Raw genomic sequence first — 22,018 nt, forward strand, 5'->3', positions numbered from 1 at the left:
TTGTTAGCATCTCTGTGCCTCATTTTCTCACTTGGAAATCGGAGATAATGCCAACAATCTCATAGAGTCAGTTAGAGAATTTAAATTAAATAATATATGTAAAATGCTTTGATTATCATGCAGTGTACAGTCAATGGCAGATATAGTGAATAATCGCACACAAATAAGTGCTATTCTTTCAAGCTATTTTGGACGTTCATTAATTTATTCCTATTTTGCTCCCAGTACTCAAAACCTTTTTTTAACTTGGGAATTGCCTTCATACTTGCCTAATAAAAATAATTCTCCTTACTTCACGGTTTATCTAGAGCCATTATCTTAAAATAAAAAGGGCTGTTTTTAGAGTGCTTGCTGTATGCCAAGCATTGTGGTAAGATACACATTGTTTTATTTAATCCTCAATTCATCTAAGCAGTACATATTAGTACTCTTTTACACGTCTCTGGATACTGAAATCCAGAGAAGTTATATAATGAGTTACCCAGGTTTACATAGCAAAGTAGTGATGGAGCCTTTCTCTTAACCATTATGGAATGCTATCTCTGTTTACTAATCTTTCTCCCCCAATGACTGGAATTTTCTATTTATTCTTTTCTTATACTTGTTTTGTTCATCTTTGTGACTTTATCACCCTGTCATGCACAAGATTTGTGAGTGATTAGAACATAGTGTGGCCCAACAAAGGAGAAGGCAAAGGGTAGGGTAGAGGCGTTGATTTTTTGAGGGAGGAGGACTAATTTTTAACATCTCGGAGAATAATTTGGAAGGTCTTTTATTTTAGACATACACACAAATAACTTTAAACCTAGCACCTGGATTTAAAAGGTGATCTTAATATGTATATATTTTTTGTGGTACGCGGGCCTCTCACTGTTGTGGCCTCTCCCATTGCGGAGCACAGGCTCCGGACACGCAGGCTCAGTGGCCATGGCTCACGGGCCCAGCCGCTCTGCGGCATGTGGGATCTTCCCGGACCGGGGCACGAACCCGTGTCCCCTGCATCGGCAGGCGGACTCTCAACCACTGCGCCACCAGGGAAGCCTGATCTTAATATATTTTGCTTCATGTCGACCCCTCCCCCGCTCCCTCACCCCACACCATCATTGGTATCCTGCTGTGGAGAACTCTCAGCACTATCCTGAAGTTCGTTGTGTGTATCAGTTCCATAAATGTGTGTGGATAGATACATAATACAGGTACAAGTGTAGGTTATTTTTTCTCTTTCACTGTTACAAACTATAGAGAAAGTGAGTTTCTGAGGCACACAAAAAAGTTTACAAAGAGAATAGAAAAGTCTGACTGTAATCAGACTTAAGGCTTCTTGAAGTATGACAAGATACAGTGAACAAAGTGCAAGAACACGTCACAGGGAAAACATTTGCAACCCTATAACCAACAAAGGAGTGATACCAGATTATACAGAATGCCTGTAATCAGTTGGTTAGCTTTTATGTTTGTACATTAGATCACAGATTCTAACTATAACTAGCCCTAGGAACTTATCGTCTTACATCCCCAGTATTGTTGTTACAAATCTCCCAGTATTGTTGTGGGTTTGTCCATTTGTTATATTTTTCTGGTGAATTATTTTTTATCATTATGTAATGATTTCTGTTTGTGTTTGTGGTGATTACTGATAAATTTGCATTTGTTCTTTTTTATTTTAGTGCTTTCCATGTATTATGCTTTTTTTTCTCTCCCTGGACTCCCCCCACCCACCCCCTGCCCACACCTTCCCCTTTCCCCATCCAGTTCCCCTACCTCCCCACCCGTCCTTCGTTCTTTAGTGTTGCTCTTGTGTTCTTCATTCCTTTTTCCCTCTTCCTCTAGTCATTTGGAAGTTACACATTCTCTTTTAGTGCTACTTAGTTCTTTACCCCAAATTAAATGATTATTATTACTGTTTTTATATATTAAAGCTTAGATTTATCTGTATGTAGTTTACCATTTTCCTTGCCTGTTCCACACCTACCTTCTGGGTGCAGTTTTCTTTTTATCAAATAATATGTGATTTCTCTTTATTTAATCTCCACATTTAGGACTGAGAACACTGTCATGTGAGGTCACAGTTGCAGAGTTAACAGTAGATCCCATGTTGTCTTACCTCCAAGTCTCTTGTCCTTGTGTAGAGTTACACCGGGGTCTTCCATAAAGACAAATGGGAATTTAGTAACAAATGAAGATGGCATTTCCAGTCAACTTGGGGAAAATAAATGTTAAGACAAATGGTTAGCTATATGGGGGAAAAAATACAGCTGGATCTTTACTGCATTGTGTTCAAACCCTGGCTCTGGCAATGGTGTGACCTTGGGCAACTTATTTAACCTCTGCAGGTTTTACTATTCTCTGTAAACGAAAATGAGAATACTTCCCTGTCAGGATTAAATGAGAATACTCCATGAAAAGTACTTAATACAGCAAATGATATATAAGAATCATTTAATACATGGTAGTTACTATAATTAATTTCTTTCTTTCTCATTTTCTCTTCTTAAGCTACATATCAGCTTTTAACTATCCCAAGTCTGTTATGTACCCAGGAGGATCACTTAATTGGCTTGACTGTATAAGCTTAGGTTGGGGAGCAAAACCATAGGTGCTGAATTAGTGTTGAGGTAGTAGAATATCAAAGCAGTACAGTTAAAATGAGGGTTAGAATATTTTAGTAGAATATGATTTTTGTAATATCATAATATTACAAAAATCAGGTCTCAGGACTTAATGATCCAGGCTATTTGCCAAGTATGTTGACTATATTATAAAGAAGTGTCAAAGTGGGACCTTCCTAAGAGGCACCAAAGTCAATCCAGCAATATTCGAATGCCTATTCTTCCCCATCACTCTGTGATATATCTAGTAAGACTTATTTATGTTTTGGTCATAATGACAATTACTGAAAATTAGATTTCAAATTTTAAGCTTTTATGGTTAAAAAAAGAAAACTTCTAGAGACTGAAAATACTATCTATTGATTCTCCTCCCATGCTGTTCCAATATGCTTAACTTTCTTTAATTCTAAGAGTGTTTGGATATATCTTTTGCAGTATATTTTACATTTTTTTAAAGCATATTTTATATTTGTTTAAGGTGGATAGGCATGTGGACCTGCTGGAAGTTGCCCAGGAAACTGATGGGTTTTCAGGAAGTGACCTAAAGGAGATGTGTCGAGATGCTGCCCTCCTCTGTGTCAGGGAATATGTTAATTCTACATCAGAAGAAAGGTATGTGTATTTAGAGTTGATCTCTTAATATTTGTCAAACCCTTTTAGAGCTTTTGGGATAGTTCCTTTTATTTTGCTTTATAATACCAACTCTGCTTATGGAATAAAAAGGTAAATTGGAATTTAAAATTCCCCTAACGTTATTTATTGCCTTTTTTCTGAAGGAGAATTCTGGAAATGAATTTGCAAGGGAGGGTGGTTTTGGGAAGCATCTGAAATGAAGAGCAAGAAGTAAAAGCTGAATTTCTACTGGAAATCCATGAGCAGGGTTACAGAAAGCTGACAAACTTAAGCTTACCCATCTCTACCAGGAAAACAGCTGCTCTGGTGTCCCTGGATTGCTTTTGTATTTTAAATTTCTACATTATGGAAATGAGTGCCTTGCTTCCAGAAATTTCACATTTATGGGGACGTTGCTGTGGACTAGACTTCAACTTGTTAATAATGTATTTACTAAAAAAGAAGTCATTTGTCACTACAACAAACTTGAAAGCAGTTTCAAAGTATCTTGAGCTTGAGAAACCAGTCTTGTACCAGTTGTATTAGTGAACTGGAATATGGAATAATGCAGCTCTGATGAACAAAATCCTGTGTTTCCCATAAGGCCACTTGCCCTGAACCAGTATAACCCTGCATTTCTAAGCCCCTGTTCAAAATATCAACCTTCTAACGTGACTCTTAGCAAACCAGTGTACTTTGGGGGCTTGTGTCGAATGAATTCTGTACCTGTACAGAATTGCCCCATTGTTTCTTAGTCTCCCTTCTTCATCTTCTGAGGCTTTCATTCCAAGTGACCTGGATTTGCCTGTCTTACTTATGTGTTTAATTACATTGTATTGCCTAGCAAGCTTTGCCAAAAAAGGTTTCTCTTGGTATAGAAAGGTTTGCATGAAAGCTACCCTGTTAACCTGGAGCTGTGCCTGCACTGGTTCTGGGCCTATCTTTAGTGTACCCTTGGGCCCCTTCGTGGAGAGGGTCACTCCATTTATTTGTTGCCAGATTAATCCAGCTACTCTAGCACTAAAATTGGGAATACTTTTGACCTCTGTAGCCAAGAATCTATCTTCTGAAGATTTTTATTCTTGTATATGTTAAGAGGAGGAAAAAAAACCCTATGAATAAATTTTACTTAAATAATTTTAATGAAAATTCTGTTTTTCTGCTGTCCTTAAAACCCTGAAAATGTTATATTTCAATGCAAAAAGTCTGGGTAATGGACTTAGGTTATCATAACTTTTTCCCTGAATTATTTTTCCTGAGTGTCTATAAGTTACAAAGGAGACATTATATATTGGATCATATTTTTCTCCTTATTGAAGTGGGGAGGACTTAGAGTAGTTGGTTTTTATTAGTAGGAATGAATTTTATTTTGTTTATTAAAAGCTAAACACATGCATGATAAGATAAGATAAACACAAGCTAAAAGCTAAACACATGCATGATAAGATAAACAATAATAATAGTTTATTAAAAGCTAAACACATGCTACTTTTTAATTCCAGTTTTAATGGGAAAGCTTTTGAATCCTTGATTAAAATTATAATCCATTCAGATCAACTTTCACACCTTTATATTCTTAGTGTGAAGTATTTGATTTTAGTTACCAAGCTATAATGTTTATAGCCAGCCATTTTAGCTTCCTACCTCTTGCTGGTAAGTGCTTTTTAAAAATCTCTTAAGACATTTATATGCATAGATTAATTCCTTGGAAGAATTCACGTGAAGCTGTAAATTGTGGTTGTCTTTGGGGTCTTGGATGGGTAAGAGACTGCATTTTTTAGTCTTGGTAAAATATTTTAGGGAGATGTATTCTAAAATTATTTGAATATTTGGTGGGTTTTGTTTTTGCATTTTAGCCATGATGAAGATGAAATTCGACCTGTGCAACAACAGGACCTGCATCGGGCAATTGAAAAGATGAAGAAATCAAAGGATGCAGCATTTCAGAATGTTTTAACTCACGTTTGTTTAGATTGAGAGTAAAGATAATTTGTACAGTTCAATGTGATCCAGTTTGGTGTGCCCTCTTACCATTAGTGGAAATAGAACAGAAGGAGGAGTGTTCTTTAAACAGTGAGGGAGTTATATGTTCATGACACTGGTTTTATACTCTGAATTCTAAGTTATTGAGATATAGTTGTTATATAAATGGTATTACTACTTGTGGAAAATCATGAGGAGGAACAATTTAATTAGCCTGAGTGTGGGTGCTTGTGTTTGACCTCTTTAGCCATATGTTACAGCCTTATAGCATCTAAGCTGGTCTTAAAGTAACAAATGATTTACTGAGTCATTAGTGAGAATTGGGGACATGGCTAAGTGCTGGTTTCTAGATATGTGAGTGTGTGTGTGTGTGTGTGTGTGTGTGCGCGCGCGTGCGTGCATGTGTGTATATTAAATGTATATATTCACACATTTTATATTGACATTCTGTAAATAGGTTTGAATACAGAAACTTTTTTTTACTCCAACTACTGAATCAAAAAGTACCAAATAGCATATCACAAAACTAAGGTTAATGGTTGTGTCTAAAAGGTACAGTGATTCAGCCATTTCTAGTTGTCACTTGTTTCAGTTGTTGTTTGTGTTTTTTTGTGTTTCTGAGGTGTTTCTGTGCAGTTGAATAGTTGGAGTTGCCGCATCAGAGACTTAGATGTGGCTCAGTTATGGTTGTCAGGGTAGTGAGACAAAAGACTTGCTCAGTGATCAGCACTGAGTGCTTGTCAGCCACTTGGGTGATCAGAACTGACTTCATCTCCTTCTGCAAGCACACTGAGTAGAGACATTTTTTTAACTGATACATGTGAAGGTGGACTGAAAGCCTTTCAAAAGAATGGCTTTGAAAAACTTCAGTGCCATTCAGTACATGTATGTGACTTTCCTTTCTTCATTTAATGTAACAGTTCTGTTGTAACCATGGTTTATTAGTAGTATTTTAAAATTATATGTTCTTTAATTATGGTCACATACAATTTGGTCATCAAAAATGAAATGATAGTTTAAAACAACTAGCTGTTACTAAATGTGCTAAAAATACCCATTTTGTAATTTAAATTTTTTTTCTTCGCATATTATAAATTATGCCCTACTTAGTACAGATATGCACAGCAGAATCCCCATATTGTATCTGTAGTCATTTGATGCTGTGTGCACAAAATATGACACTTTTTTTGTCCAAAATTTCATTAACCAGAATTCTGTTATAGGCACTTAAACACACAGCATGAGGAAAATGGCACAATATGATCTTGAGGTACCTTCTGAATTTTTGTTTTTATTGTATTTCTTTGAAAATTCTCAATCTTAATTCATGAGCTACTGGATTAATTTCTTTGATATTAAGTCTCTCACTAGAACCCATTGGATAGTTTGTTCTTCATTTGTTCTTTGAATGGTGGGTGGGGTAGAGGTTCAAGTTTTGAAAAATTGTGAAGATGATTGAAAAATTGAATGCAAAACATAAGATACCAAAAATAAAATATTTCATCTCCATTTTTAATAACTATATTATACTATTATTTTATAAATATGTAATAAAGAGGTCCCTCTTAATTGAGTTTTCTCTACTTACTCCTTTGTCTTCTTCAGTTATGTAAAATTTTCTGGGGTTGTTTTGGTTTATAAAACTTGCCCTTGGACTGTTTTCATCTTGCTGTGTAACTTTTATAGCATACATTCTAGTATATAACCATTATTTTGTTTTAGCATGAACTTCAGTAGTCATTTAATTTTAATCTGATGGTAATACTGATCAAAAATAGGAGTGACATATCTCTCTTCGTGTCCTTTCTTTTTATCTTCTTTTAAATTCAGAATATCCAATAGTAGTAGTTAAATTTATCATAGTTTGAATAATCAAATGAAGTTAGAGAAATAAACGAAAGCCAACAACACATGACTCATCTAGGCATCTTAATATCTTAAAGTAATTGAGGAAACTTTATGATTTTAAGGAACATTTAGTGTTATATATCCTTTGCTGTAGACATGTTTGATGTAAGCTTTTGGCATGCATTGGATTCTAGGTTCTAAGGTATTTCATTTTGGCTAACAGTTAAAAGTACTGGATCTAGAGTTAGACTGCCTGAGTTTAAATCCAGGCTCCCTATTAATTAACTGTGTATACGTGGACTAGACACGTAACTTAATGAGACTCAGTTCCTCATTTATAAAATGGAGTGACAGTGGCACTCATCTTATAGGGTGTGTAATGAGATGATGTATGTAAGGCACGTAGCATAGTGCCTTCCATAGTACTGTTCAGATGTTTGCTATCACATTATTTTATCGCTTTTACACACTGTTGTACACATCTGTTTGACCAGGCTCAATTTTTTAAGTATTCTCCATGCTTAAACTATTTCCATGATCCCTAGATCTCTACTCTAGGGATTGAGATGAAATGATCACCTGTGATGTTTCTCTAAAAGCCTCATTGTTGGAAGACATCTGGTAAGTCTGATGTGTTTCAAACTATTCCTTGGCCTTTTTAAAATAGAGTTTAGAAACTCAATATTTGAATCAATTCAGTATCGCCTTTCCAATTTATCTCCTTTCTCATTTAACCCTGCACCTGCAGGGTGATGCAGAACTCACCATGTTATCAATAGCTGGATTGGAGTAATCTAAATATTCTATATGACCACAATAATCTAATATTACTTAGTAGCTATAACTTGAAGGTTTGGAGTCGAGGATGTCTCAAGCTTTGAGTGTGCCTGAATAAAAATGGTAGGAATTCCGTTGGTAGGAATTTTTCTTTTTTAAACTAGAATTGTTTTATTTGTGGACAGAGGTTACAGCTTCTTCTGGAAAAAGGAAATGAATTCGATGATGTATATTTTATAATTCTCTTTTTAGCTTCTCTTAAGGTCAGAATATTGAATAGAATTCTGATATGCTAAGCATATATCCTGCATGGCTAAAATCCCAGCACCAACTGGAAGCCTCAAATAAAGCCATAGAATCATTCCATTTAGAGCTGACAGAATATTTAGAGAGCCTTCATTACTGAAATTGTTATAAATTTAGTTATCAAAGATAGAGTTCCCTAATCGTCTCAGAAGTTACAGCTCGCGCTCTCTCTCTCTTTTAATTGAAGTATAGTTGATTTGCAATGTTCTGTTAGTTTCAGGTGAACAGCAAAGTGACTCAGAAATGTGTGTGTATATATAAATATATATAAATCTTTTTTATATATTTATGTATTTTATATATATATATAATCTTTTTCAGATTCTTTTCCATTATAGGTTATTATAAGATTTTGAATATAGTTCCCTGTGCTATACAGTAGGTTCTTTTTTTTTTAACATCTTTATTGGAGTGTAATTGCTTTACAGTGGTGTGTTAGTTTCTGCTTTATAACAAAGTAAATCAGCTATACATATACATATATCCCCATATCTCCTCCCTCTTGCGTCTCCCTCCCACCCTCCCTATCCCACCCCTCTAGGTGGTCACAAAACACCGAGCTGATCTCCCTGTGCTATGTGGCTGCTTCCCATTAGCTATCTATTTTACATTTGGTAGTGTATAAGTCCATGCACTCTCTCACTTTGTCCCATCTTACCCTTCCCCCTCCCTGTGTCCTCAAGTCCATTCTCTACATCTGTGTCTTTATTCCTGTCCTGCCCCTAGGTTCTTCATAACCTTTTTTTAATTTGTTTTTTAGATTCCATATATATGTGTTAGCGTACGGTATTTATTTTTCTCTTTCTGACTTATTTCACTCTGTATGACAGACTCTAGGTCCATCCACCTCACTACAAATAACTCGATTTCGTTTCTTTTTATGGCTGTGTAATATTCCATTACAGTAGGTTCTTGTTTATCTATTTTATATATAGTGTGTATATGTTAATCTCAAACTCCTGATTTATCCCTCCCCCCACCCTTTCCCCTTTGGTAACTGTAAGTTTGTTTTCTCTGTCTGTGCGTGTTTCTGTTTCGTAAATAAGTTCATTTGTATCATTTGTTTTTTAGATTCTACAAAGAAGTGATATATTTGTCTTTCTCTGTCTGACTTCACTTAATATGACAATCTCTCAGTCCATCCATGTTGTCAAAAGTTACAGCTCTAGGGCTTCCCTGGTGGCGCAGTGGTTGAGAGTCTGCCTGCTGATGCAGGGGACACGGGTTCGTGCCCTGGTCCGGGAAGATCCCACATGCCGCGGAGCGGCTAGGCCCGTGAGCCATGGCCGCTGAGCCTGCGCGTCTGGAGCCTGTGCTCCACAATGGGAGAGGCCTCAACAGTGAGAGGTCCGCGTACCGCAAACTGTCCAGGTCATCATGTTCATGAAATTGTATTGAGGAAAAGATGTAAGGGTATACACATTGTTTTATTGTGCTTCACAAATAGTGCTTTTTTTTTTTTTAAACAAATTGAAGGTTTGTGGCAACCCTGCATTGTCAGATGATGGTTACCATTTTTAGCAACAAAGTATTTTTTAAGGTATGTACATTGTTTTTTTAGACATAATGCTGTTATATACTCAATAGACTACACTACAGTGTAAACATAACTTCTGTGTGTACTGGGAAACCAAAAAATTGGTGTGACTTGCTCTACTGAGAGATTTGCTTTATTGCAGTGGTCTGGAACCAAACCCACAATATCTCCAAGGTATGCCTGCATAGCACAGATGCCAAAAGCAAATGAGATCAAACCTAAAAAAAACCATTTAGCATGTGAGTAAAAATAAAACCTCCTTCGTTAACACTGGTGTGAATTTTACACTGTTAATACTAACACCGCATAAGGGTCTCATTACCAAAACACTGAACTGGGAGTATATTTTTGTGATTGGCTAATATTTACTGTTATAAATCTGCTTGAGAACAATTTTAGATAAAAGCTTGTTTGCTTTGAGATACAGTTTCCGTGAATGTTAGTGCTGCTGTGGAATGCATTAAGGACACAGGTTTGTGAATCATGACAGCTCAGTTTTAAAACTAGAGCCAAACATTGAAATAATTACCGACATGCAAGATTTGGAGCTGAGAATAGAACACAGTGGAGTATGCCTCACTGTCTTGAAGATGCATAGCTTCCAGAAATTCTAAGAATGACCAAGATACTCAAACAGGGAATGGTAATATATCATCCAGTAAATAAAGTCCTTTGCAGACATGTCTGAGGGAGATGAGCATTGTCTCCCGGGCCACAGTCATAGCCTTGTGAAGAGTACCAGTTAGGGTTCCATCGCAGGCAATCAACTCTAGCTGACCTAAGCAATAAAGGATTTATTTGAAGGATATGAGGAGCTCTTAAGATCAGAGGGAAGCTGAAGAACTGGACTCAGGTTAGGAACTCTGAAAGCTCCAGAAGTTTTTTTAACAGGAATTGCTTAAGAATCTTGCTTTCATTCCTCTACTGGATTAAATGAACTCCAGATGTTTAAATTGCCCCATTCAAGATTCAAAATCCTGGAAGTGTGCAAAGGCAGGTCAAAAATCACCTCCTGGCGGTTCTGGAGCTTTGAGAGAATGACCCTTCAGGAACTCCTTTGGCTTAAATGGTTTGAGAGCAAAAGTACACTTGACCCTTGAATGACACAGGTTTGAACTGCATTGGTCCACTTACCCTCAGACTTTTTTCAGTAGTAAATACCACGGTACTACACAGTCTGTGGTTGGTTGAATCTGCAGGTTCAGAACCACGGATACAGGGAACTGTGGATACGGAGGGCCGACTATAAGTTATTCGGGGATTTTTGACTGTGAAGAGAGTCGGCACCCCAACCCCTCCGTTGTTCAAGGGCCAAGCGTATCTGGATTTACTGGTCAACTGCAAGAGGAGAGTGGGGTTTCATCCAAAGAAAACTGAGTATTGTGGAGAATTTGGCTAGACAAGAAAGTGGTAAATGACCAGCTGGTCACACGAGGCTAGTACTGCCAAGGGCAGTATTATGACTCCGGTGGGCATGCTGGACATATGAGCAATGTACATTACAGTTTGTGTGGACAGGCCTTTAGGGAATGTTTGGTCCAATCCCGTAAGCTTTACCACTTGATGATGGATTGCTACTTGGCATGCCCAACTCTGCAGCCAGGTGATCACTTTTTAACTTGTAATTTATGTTGTTACAGATAGTAGGTGTAAAACAGAACAGTGGAGACTGAAGTATAACATGGGTTTTTGTTTTATTTCCAGAAAGTACAAGCCCATTCCTCTGATAGGCAGTTAGCGTGAAGGGCTGATCATTGCCATTTCTCTTAGAGAAGAGTTAGGCTGAGTCTGGGCTGTAGCTTTAACAAGATTGAGTAGACCAGGCTTAGCCCAACCCCTACCCTCTCAGGCAGTTGCCTTTTGATCTTGGCAGTATTTGAGCTGGGAGGGGTTTGGGTGCAGGTTCAGATGTTTGTGGTTCTTCTCTATATTCAGTTCTGACAGGGTTCTGGCATCCAGTCACCATGAGAATGCACAAGACTTTGAGCCCCTCTTCTGCCATTTTCTCTGAAAAATCCAGGGAAGAGGACTTGTCGAGCCTAGCAGTTTGTTTTTAAATGTGTTTCCAGATTTCAATCACTATTGTCTGAGTGTTGGCTGAATTCTCCACATGCCTGCAAAGTCTCTCCGTTCAAGGGAGGCCTGCTCTTCCACACACTGTATCCATTCTCAGGAGTCTACCCTGGTATAAAAAAAAGTACCAAGGCTCTCTGCTCATTTCAGAAGGGCTTATTTCTGCCTGGAAGTCAGTTAATGAAAAAGTCCTTGCATCTACTGTTCTTTGCTTGTCTCCCGGAAAAATATTATTTTTGTCTGGCCTTTTCTTGTTACTATATGGAAGTGAAAGTCTTTTGCATCCTTCTACGTTCTAGCAGAAGAAATTGTGCAGGGATTTATTATAAGTCACGTAAAGTTCATTTTCAGCTTTATAAGTTTCAGTCCCAGTTGTGGAACTCTATGTTAGAGAGTGCGCTAGAGAGCGCATGCACAGTGTAGCCTTGGGCAAAATCTCTTTACTTTCGTGGGCATCTGTTCCCTTATCTGTAAATAGAAATCATAATGTGTACCTTCTTTTATTGTTTTAAGAAACATGAAAATGCCTTGGAAACTAGCAAGTGAACATGTCTGCAGGTCATCACGTCCTTAGAGTCGTCATCTCACATTTTTGGGCTTCCATTTCCTTATCTGTGCAATAATGGAAATGCTGAAATAGACGTGCTTTAAGTTCCCATCCCAGTTTTCACTAAACAGCACACTGATGCAACAGTGGCCGTGTTGATAGACATTTTGGGGCCTTAGCAATACTGACCTGATCATCAGGACTTCTAAACTGGGTGACTTTCTTAGCTACTGATGGGTGTCAGCCTTGGTAAATGGACTTGTTTTTGTTTTCTTTAAATTGGAGTCTTCAAGAATGGAGCCTTTTTTTTTTTTTTTTTTTTTTTTTTGGTGCATTGGGTCTTCATTGCTGCGCACAGGCTTTCTCTGGTTGCGGTGAGTGGAGGCTACTCTTCGTTGCGGTGCGCAGCCTTCTCAATGTGGAGGCTTCTCTTGTGGAGTACGGGCTCTAGGCACGCGGGCTTCAGTGGTTGCAGCACAGGGGCTCAGTAGTTGCAGAGCATGGGATTCAGTAGTTGCGGCACGTGGGCTTAATAGTTGCATCACATGGGCTCTAGAGCGCAGGCTCAGTAGTTGTGGCGCACAGGCTTAGTTGCTTCGTGGCATGTGGGATCTTCCCAGACCAGGGGTTGAACCCATGTCCCCTGCATTGGCAGGCGGATTCTTAATCACTGTGACCCCAGGGAAGTCCCTGGACTTGTTTTAATAGGCATAAGTTATGAAACATGCCATTAGGTAAAGTCATAGACACTTCCAGGTACTTGGTGTTTTTGTTTATTAAATGTGTTTCTTGGGCTCTTTTGAAGCTGTAAGCTTTTTCGTTGGTTTACTTTGAATGTCCAAAGATCTGCTACTTTATATAATTTTTTTTATAATTTGAAGATAGGATTGGGGTACAACCTCCTTAGTGGTTGATGGAATTAATTTCTTCCATAAACGGAGGTTCTTCTTGGTGAATACATTTATAGACGCCAGTCTTTTAACTAGTTTAAAAGACCAGATCAATATTGGAGTTGTTTACATGGAAGTAGGCCATTATTTTTTAAAGCTGTGCTGAGCTGAAGTTTACCTTTGAACTATTTATGGAAAACAGGCTTATGCAATAAATATAATCAAGATTTTTCTTTACCCATAAGTGTGTTTAATACATTACAGTAAGAGCTTTCACAAACATTTTAGTAAAATAGGTGCAGAGCAGGTCTGAGTTTCTGAAACAAGCCAACCGTATTTAAGAACTTTACCAAAATAAAGTATGTATTATTGCTGCCAACAATTACATGTTATGACATTTAAAAAGCTGTGCCCCTCTGTTTGTCGCTTATGTATTTGAAGGTAATAAAACTGTATTACTTTTTAAAACATTCTATAATTTAGATTTCTTACTGATTGAGACTGGTCTTTCCTGCAGTTAATCCAAATGAGGAAATCTATGGAAAAGCTAATGGCTTGGCGGGTAGGGGAGGTTACTTCCGTTACTAAAGATAAGCCATTGAAGAACTACAAGACTTACCTACGAAAGGCTTGTTTCTCAGTTTGTCAAGAGTTCTTTGCGTCATCACTCTTTCCTAGCCCCGTAAAAAAGTATTTTATTTTGTCTAGGTTTTTATCAGACTAAAATGTCCAAGCTCATCATTGATCCATTTATTTTCGGTAATAATTTCAATAGAATTACAATATAAGCAAAAACAATAGGCACCCTTGGAGTATTAGTGAATTGCTTGTATACATCACTTTAATCATTTGGTGAATATGTATGATGAGTGGCCCAATAATAGCTAATATTGACCAAAGAATTAAATGAATGCTAGGGAGAAGAAAAAAATTAGTGGTTATTCTTTAAATATCTATATAGTTAATTCTTGATAATTTGTGCATTATTGGTAGTGGGATAGACATAAATAATAGAAACCTGTATCATTCAAAATCTCAAAGGCAAAAGCTGCACTGTGTTCTCTCAAACCTTTACACATTGTTGATTGCTCTGGTGCTCATCTAATTTCCTGATTACTTACCCATCAGGAAAGTATATTCAAGATCCATGCTAGACCTAAAAGTCAGGTTAATAGGAGGAAGATGAGGAAAAAACAAAGATGAACTTGCTGTTCTCAAATCACTAAGATTTGTTTCTTCTTGCAGGGAAGATGGATTGGAAAGGAATCTTGTGGCCTGATATAAATGCTGATAGATTTGTAAGTCCACCGTTATCTGAATGAATGATTTACATATGCCCTTCGCACTGCCCTGCACTCCCTCAGCACCACTTACATCTTTATCTACTTACACATTCCCTGCTCTACTTTGTCCAGGTGCCAGCAAGTAAGGATCTGGGGAGAAAGAGGAAGCGGTAACAAGTGGCACCTTTGAGCTGGCTGTCACACCAGTTTTGTTTGGAGTGAGGACAGGAACAAAACCTTGCATGAAGCCTTCAGGACAGAAGAGAGGCAGGGACTGAAGGAGGGAAAAAGCCCCAAAGCTGCAGGCCTGTCTGAAGGCCACTGAAAGTGTGGGTGGTAACAGGTATCCTTTCTGCATACACCAGTAGCAACTGCTGAGGTGAGTGGAGGTGTGGAAGAAGCACAACTGCTTCTAACCGTGCTGGTGAAACTCTATGGAGGCACTTTGAAGAAAAGGGAACAATAAGTTAGGAAAAATTTTTAAAGTTTGTCAGATCCCAGTGCACTGAAATCCTGGAGTGAGGTCCCTGAGGAACTGTAGTGCTTGGCTGAAACCACGTGTCATTCACATGGAGAGCACAGTTTAAAAGATGACAGGAACAAGGGTAAACAGCCTCTTGATTATGGTCTGAAAGAGAGCTGCTGTTTCTCTCCAGTTATACAAAGTCACAAGGGCTTCAACCAACAGATGTCAATGCACACTTGATACGAGATGCAGAAAAGACTCAGCCTTCGTTTTGAGAAATTTATTAAAATAAGGACAAGCATCAGTTGTACATAGAAATAATCATTTGCACTAAGTGGTACTCAAGCAGAAGAGCAGTTTTAAATATATTAAAAAAAATCACAAAATACATTGGTTAAGGCACCTACATCTTGTCTCATGTTTTCAATAAATATGCTGTTTTTTAAAAAGGCAGTAGTGAGGACCTCTGATTAAAGAATACAGGCACTGTCTATTAAAGATAGTCATACTTTGCTGTGGCCACTGTGATTTATTCTCAAAAGAACTTTCATTAGCTTGGTTTAGCATTTAAAAAAACAAAACTGAGTATGAAAAAAATCACAGTTTTCTCTTTCCAGTCTTAAGTCTCTTCCAGAGAGACCTATGTACAAAAGGTACTATTTCTTCATATATTCCTTAGTAACAAGGAATTATGCAGAAGGTGCAAGAGTGCCTCCCAGAAGGTAAAGCCATCAGAGGTTGAATGCTTCAGAACAGCATGAGTCTTTGGGAAAGTATTTTTTTCAACTGCAATAAAATCAGCTGCATTTAGAAAACTCCGAACTTTACAGCATCCAAGAAGTGCCCTCTGTTCAAGGAGTTTTGTTAAGCAGTTGAGGGAAACCAGGTCCAGCTCCTGTGTTGTACAGGGTAGACAAAGCAGCAGCCTGGGAGTCAAGTGGCCTGGGTGCTCATTCAGTGCCACCAGTACTTCCAAAATGCCAATTTGGCACTTTTGTTACAGTGCTCATTAGTTCATGAAGCCTGTGCTTGTGCATCGTCTTAGTTTGATCACCTGTAAGATGAAAAGTTTGGAGCTTCCTGCGTTTTTGTCCGGTTCCAGCAGCTCGCTAGTCTGATGGTCTGAATTGTTTTTGGTCACAGCTGATGCCGCTGCAGGTAATAGGCGCAGCCTCTCCATAGACACAATGACCACAGCAAAGAGGAGAAAAATTAAATGTCCACAACATTGCCAGATTGTTTGAGGCCTGGGTGCAAATCTTTTCATCAAAGCCCTGTATGCTATTTAATTAAAAGACACCGTTTAACTGGAGTTACATTATTCACAGAAAACTATTAAGACTTCTTTTCTTATTAGATAATATAACTTCCGTGGCAGAACTAGGTTGCATAGATCTCTGAGATTAACTTCACATTTTCACACATTTGGTTTCTCCAGTCAGGTCATAGTTCAGCAACTAAGATACTGGGCAGTAAGGCTGGATACAGGCACGAGGGAAATACTAGCAAGAATCTTGACATGAGCCACTCCTCATTTGGGGTGAGATTTTCTAGGTTTTTTTTTTTTGTCAGCTGTATAGAAGGGGCTGCCCATCTCATTTCCTTTACTACTGGTATATGACATGGGAGAATGCAGGTTGGCAAGACTTAAGCTGGGAGACATGCTTTACTTTTTGGCAAGTAAACTAGACACATGGTCAAAGCTTTACGAAATCTGGGACCTACTGCTCAGATGCAGTAGAAAATACAACTAATTTCATTCTGAAATAATAATATTGCTTTTACCTGCTAAGGTTTGGTCTTCAGTTTTACTTTATATATATATATATACACACACGTGTGTGTGTTTATATGTGTTGACTTTAAATTATAGAGAACATTTTTACGTCATTATAAAACATTAACTTTAAAGTCAATCATTGAGAAGCAGTTGGATACAAAGCATCTAATCACAAAAATAGAAAAAGAAATCACAGAGCACTTCAGAAAGAAACTCTGGTGCTGAAGGGCATTTAGTTGTTCTTCTCCAGGGACCTGTAATAATCTGTCAGGACTTTCCATGCTTTGGGGGCCATGAAGCCATCTGGGGGATTCTCTCCTTCCCGGGCCAGCTTCCTCATACGAGTTCCTGAGATGAAGTCAAACTCATTGTGCCTGTCAGAGGGTAGCAACAAAGAACTCAGCATAGGTAAATAACATCTACCTTGAAGATCCCAGGAGTAGGATGGGTTCTGAGACCACATTTTTTCTTTCTGTAAAATGCTGCATCTTCTAAAATAAGCAATTCACTAAATCTTCAGTAAAGGAACTGGCAGAAGAAAGGGAAATCATGGCAGCTACCCATTCAATACTGTGTACCTACTCAGTTCATGGGAGGCATCTTCTATTAGCTCTGCCTACTTATGTGAGCTCTGAGCGTGGTGCGTGCTCTATAAATGCTCATTGAAATCTTTTTCTGTGTTTACTTCCTTTCACATAATGTGCCAGGCACTCAGTGCATGCTCAAGGAACGTATGTTAAAAAAGAAATATTTATGGACCATCTACTGTATGCAAGGGGCTGTGCTACAACTTCAGGGGGCACGAAATGTGCAAGACCAGGTCTTAGCTTTCAAGGGACTCTCATTCCAATTAGGAGCATGTGGAGATGTACTGGGGAGCTCTCCAAAATTTTGCCTCATCATTCCAGCTGTACAGATGTTGATTTAAAGAATTTTCCTCTGGGGCTTCCCTGGTGGCGCAGTGGCTGAGAGTCCGCCTGCCGATGCAGGGGACGCGGGTTCGTGCCCCAGTCTGGGAAGATCCCACATGCCGCGGAGCGGCTGGGCCCATGAGCCATGGCCGCTGAGCCTACACGTCCGGAGCCTGTGCTCCGCAACGGGAGAGGCCACAACAGTGAGAGGCCCGCGTAACGCAAAAAAATTAAAAAATAAAAAATACGAATTTTCCTCTGAAAACCTACCTTGCTGGATCATAGAAGTCCATGGCTTTTTTGGCTTTGTTGTAGGCAGCCACTCGGAATGGAATGATTTCCACAGAGGTGAGGCCAGGGGCCATGGTCAAGACCTTGGCCCCATGAGTAGGTTCATACAGGTCTTTCTTGGTCTCAGGGTGGGGCATTCCTGCAGGGTCCCGGCCCACAATGTAGAAATTGGCCCCTGCAACCATCCGGGACCTGCAGTGCCATTGGACCTAGGAAACATCACATAAAGGACATGCTGGTCATCACTGGCCAATCCTGTGGGGTCCCTGTTTACGGAGACACCCCTTTATTCTGCTTTAAAAGTAATTCAGCGATGTGGGTCAACTAATAATTGCAAGGAAGTCAGTGAGGTGTTGAAGACTCCTGCTCTTGTCATCTTCTTGGTTATATTGGGTAGGATATAGGAGCTTTAAAGATAAGAATCCTCCCTCTTAGACCATGAATTTATATTTCCTAATCTCTCCAGACTAACAGACCAGTGACACTCAGATCTTACTGTTCCACAGAACTATGTGGATTTTACTTTCCAGTTCCTCCCTATTCAAAATAAATCACAGTTTAAGGGAAATTACAAACTCCAATATCTCTTTACCATCTGACTGTCAGTAACAAGCAAATTAACCTTCATACGCAGACATTGATTACATTTCGACACAGCATTGGGATTTCAAAATAAGTTGCCCTCTTTAGAGCTCAGATAGAAATATAAAGGATGGGGAAGAGAGCCAGGGGCCTGGAACTTTGATCTGGTTGAAGAGAATTAATTCATTAAACTCAGTTTGGAGCATTCCAAAGGGTTGAGACCTTTTCAATTCATCATAGTTCCTGTAAACTTGTTGAAATCCACTACACTGGGGGTGCAGTGGGACAAAGAAAGTCTCTGTTTGATAGGCTCAGTGTGTTATGATGAAAGGGAGACATTAAGGTTTTAAAGACATCTTCTCCCTTCTAATATAGCTCACCGAGCATGGTGAATCACTTAAGAGTAACTGGAACAGCTGAAATACTGGGCTAGATACATCTTGCCCTGTAACCCAGGTAAGCTGTGTTAAACACCTCGTTCACATACCAGCTTCCACAGTCTCAAAGGCAGTGTATGACAGGTTTGATTTGGTGTTTCTAGCATTTTCACAAATACTATATGGAAACATAATTAAGTTTGATAAAGTAAAGAGACCAGAAGATTTTAGAATCTGCTCATGAAGAAGAATCCCAGAAACTCACTGGCTCGTCTAAGTAAAATTAGATGCTGAGTCCCATAGCCCAGCCCAGGGAGCTGCTTACCTCTGTGGGGCCAGCATACAACATGGGAGATGGGAAGATGGCCACGATGGTGGATTTGGGATCTAGAACCTCCTCCTCGAGCACAGCTGTGTGCTGCTTCATCCGCCAGTCCAGGGGCACATCATCATCCTTGGTCCAGCCCCCCAGGGGGTGCAGCAGGAGGACCGGGTGCTTGTAGCCTCTCTCCAGGAGCCGGCGGCGGGTGTCCTGCATCAGCAGAGCATGGCCGTTGTGGACAGGATTGCGCAACTGGAACGCGAACACTGCGTCTGGGAAAGGAAAGCAGAAACAGCACGGTCAAAGACATGCACTGTCTGCAAGAACAGAAACGAAAAGGTGCAGCTGTGTCTATTGTTCAGTGAACTTGTTACATCCACTTGCTTTTAAGGACTGGCTGGAGAATCCACCTGGACCTTTAGGGGTGTTACTCGGAAGGTACCAACCAGTGCCAGACTGCTTAGACAGGAATAGGACACAAAGGTAGGAAGCCCTAAAGGGAGAGCCTGACTCAGAAATGAACATTTGTTGCCAGGACCTTTCCTACAAACCAAGGCTCAGGCAGGGGCCAGTATTAATCAGTCCTCTTGCACCCTGCTCCAGCCTCATTTCCCTGGGAAGTGAATATTGATAAGGAACGTTTTCTGGGGTCTGTGCAAAAGTTTAACAATTTAAAGATATAAAAATATTTCTCCTTCACTTTAGGGAAGTCTTCAGAACTACTCCAATTAGTGATGAACTCCTGAGAGCCTTAATTTTTCTTGTTATGAAATAATATATATCCATCAGAGAAAACTTAGAAAATACAGAAAAGCCCAAAATAGAATTTAAAAATCATCCATCATCCTATCATTACTTTTTCTCTCTCTTTTTCAAAATATGTGAAGTGAAAATCTTCCCTTCCCCTTGGTCCCGCTTTACCCCTAGAGGTAGCTGCTGCCATCTGCAGTTTGGTGCACATGCTGCCAGAGATTTCTGCTACACACAGAAGTAGGTTTGAGTTTTTAAAGCAATTATTACATTTTATTTTGTTTTCCAGAATTATTCTATACATACCGTTCTGCAGTTTGCTTTTTTTTTTTTTTTTGCGGTACACGGGCCTCTCACTGTTGTGGCCTCTCCCGTTGCGGAGCACAGGCTCCGGACGCGCAGGCTCAGCGGCCATGGCTCACGGGCCTACCCACTCCGCGGCATGTGGGATCTTCCCGGACCGGGGCACGAACCCGTGTCCCCTGCATCGGCAGGCGGACTCTCAACCACTGCACCACCAGGGAAGCCCCAGTTTGCTTTTTTTACTTAATAGATATATTTTGGGTATCCTTCTGGGTCAGTGCATATTTTTAACTACTGCATAATATTGCAGTAGTTCAACTTTATAAGGTGTTTCCATATCAACAGACATATCAATAGAAGATGATAAAAATTTTCAGCTTTTCAAAACTATAAACATGCTGTTTCCTGATAATCCTTAATTCTGTAAGCAGAGGAGGGTTAGGAGTATTAACAAATGCCGTAGAGCCAGGCTACATACCAGCATTCATTTGTTTACATTTCTGTTTGAGCTCCAGAGGTGTCAGGCGGTATTGGTCCAACCCATCATTCCACCGTATTCTCTCCAGCACCTGAAGGTCACCACCAACCAGCCAATCCCCACTTTCCATCACCATCTAGAAAGACCGTTATTAAAGTTGTTAGTGATTAATACTGTTTTCCATTTTATCTAAAATTTTTTCTTCTTCTGAACCAATCTTGGCTTACTTGAAGAACTGCCTTCAGTTCTTCAACATTTCAAGCACAGTATTTATCAAACTTGTTGGTCTCTCAAATCCTTTATTACTCTTAAAAATTATTGAGGACCTGCAAAGAGCTTTTGTTTATATTGGTTATATCTATAATTTTCTGTATTAGAAATTAAAACTTAATTCCCTTAAAAATATTTATTGACTTAAAGCTAACAATAAGTCTATTAAATATTAACATAAACATTTTGTTTTTTACTGAAAAATATTTTCCTAAAACATAAGAGAAAAATGGCATTGTTTTACATGTTTGCAAATCTCTTCATTATCTGACTTAATAGAAGGCAGCTGGATTCTCGTATCTACTTTTGCATTTATTCTGTGGCAATATGTTATTTTGGCTGAAATATGTAAAGAAAATTCAACTACAGATAGGTAGTTGGAAAAGGGAAGAGTATCTGAATAGCTTTTTTCTATCATGTGGATATTCTTCTTTGATATAGAATATTAAATAACCTAATTTAAAAATCAGCAACTTTAACAGACATTTTTCCAAATAGGATGTACAAATGGCCAACCCAACAGGGATATGAAAAGATGTTCAACATCACTCATCACTGGAGAAATGCAACCTCACACCCATTAGGATGGCTACTATCAAAAACAGAAAATAACAAGTGTGGACAAGGATGTGGAGAACCCCCTTGTGTACTGTTGGTGGGACTGTAAAATGGTGCAACAGTATGGAGTTTTTTCAAAAAATTAAAAATACAATTACCACATGATGCAGTAATCCAATTTCTGGGTATACATCCAAAAGAATTAAAAGCAACGTCTCACAGAGATTTGCACAACCATATTCATAGCAGCACCATTCACAATAGCTAAAAGGTGGAAGCAACCCAAATATCTATTGAAAGATGAATGGATGAACAATGAATGTGAATGGTATACATACAATGGAATATTATTCAGCCTTCACAACAAAGGAAATCCAGCCAGAGACTACAAGGGGGATGAAACTTGAAGACATTATGCTAAGTGAAAAAGCCATTCACAAAAAGATAAATACTGTATTTTTCCAC

The 22,018-nt window shown here is 38.9% G+C and overlaps 2 protein-coding genes and 1 long non-coding RNA gene across 10 annotated transcripts in view; 2 read left to right on the top strand and 1 right to left on the bottom strand.

Moving 5' to 3' along the window:
* Positions 1–8,469, top strand: part of ATAD1 (ATPase family AAA domain containing 1) — a 56,989-nt gene extending 48,520 nt beyond the window's left edge. The window contains exons 9-10 of one of the 3 annotated variants that reach the window (XM_060034538.1): positions 3,088–3,221; positions 5,078–8,469. In XM_060034538.1, the coding sequence (XP_059890521.1) occupies positions 3,088–3,221; positions 5,078–5,198 (255 nt within the window). In that variant the 3' untranslated portion in view covers positions 5,199–8,469. The other 2 variants (XM_060034540.1, XM_060034539.1) reach the window with 2 other exon arrangements.
* Positions 8,470–8,721: 252 nt separating this feature from the next.
* Positions 8,722–22,016, top strand: LOC132439835 (uncharacterized). The gene is made up of 3 exons (XR_009522442.1): positions 8,722–14,480; positions 14,598–14,844; positions 21,494–22,016. It is a non-coding gene; the product is annotated as an uncharacterized lncRNA (long non-coding RNA).
* Positions 15,197–22,018, bottom strand: part of PAPSS2 (3'-phosphoadenosine 5'-phosphosulfate synthase 2) — a 79,696-nt gene continuing 72,874 nt past the window's right edge. For all 6 annotated transcript variants that reach the window (XM_060034534.1, XM_060034532.1, XM_060034533.1 and 3 more), the window contains 4 exons: positions 20,726–20,861; positions 19,198–19,466; positions 17,893–18,122; positions 15,197–17,085 (listed from right to left, as the gene is read on the bottom strand). In XM_060034534.1, coding sequence (XP_059890517.1) covers positions 16,944–17,085; positions 17,893–18,122; positions 19,198–19,466; positions 20,726–20,861 — 777 coding nt within the window. In that variant the 3' untranslated portion in view covers positions 15,197–16,943. The remainder of the gene's footprint in view (positions 17,086–17,892; positions 18,123–19,197; positions 19,467–20,725; positions 20,862–22,018) is intronic.

This window comes from Delphinus delphis, chromosome 16 (genome assembly GCF_949987515.2).
Source record: "Delphinus delphis chromosome 16, mDelDel1.2, whole genome shotgun sequence".
NCBI classification, from domain to species: domain Eukaryota; kingdom Metazoa; phylum Chordata; class Mammalia; order Artiodactyla; family Delphinidae; genus Delphinus; species Delphinus delphis.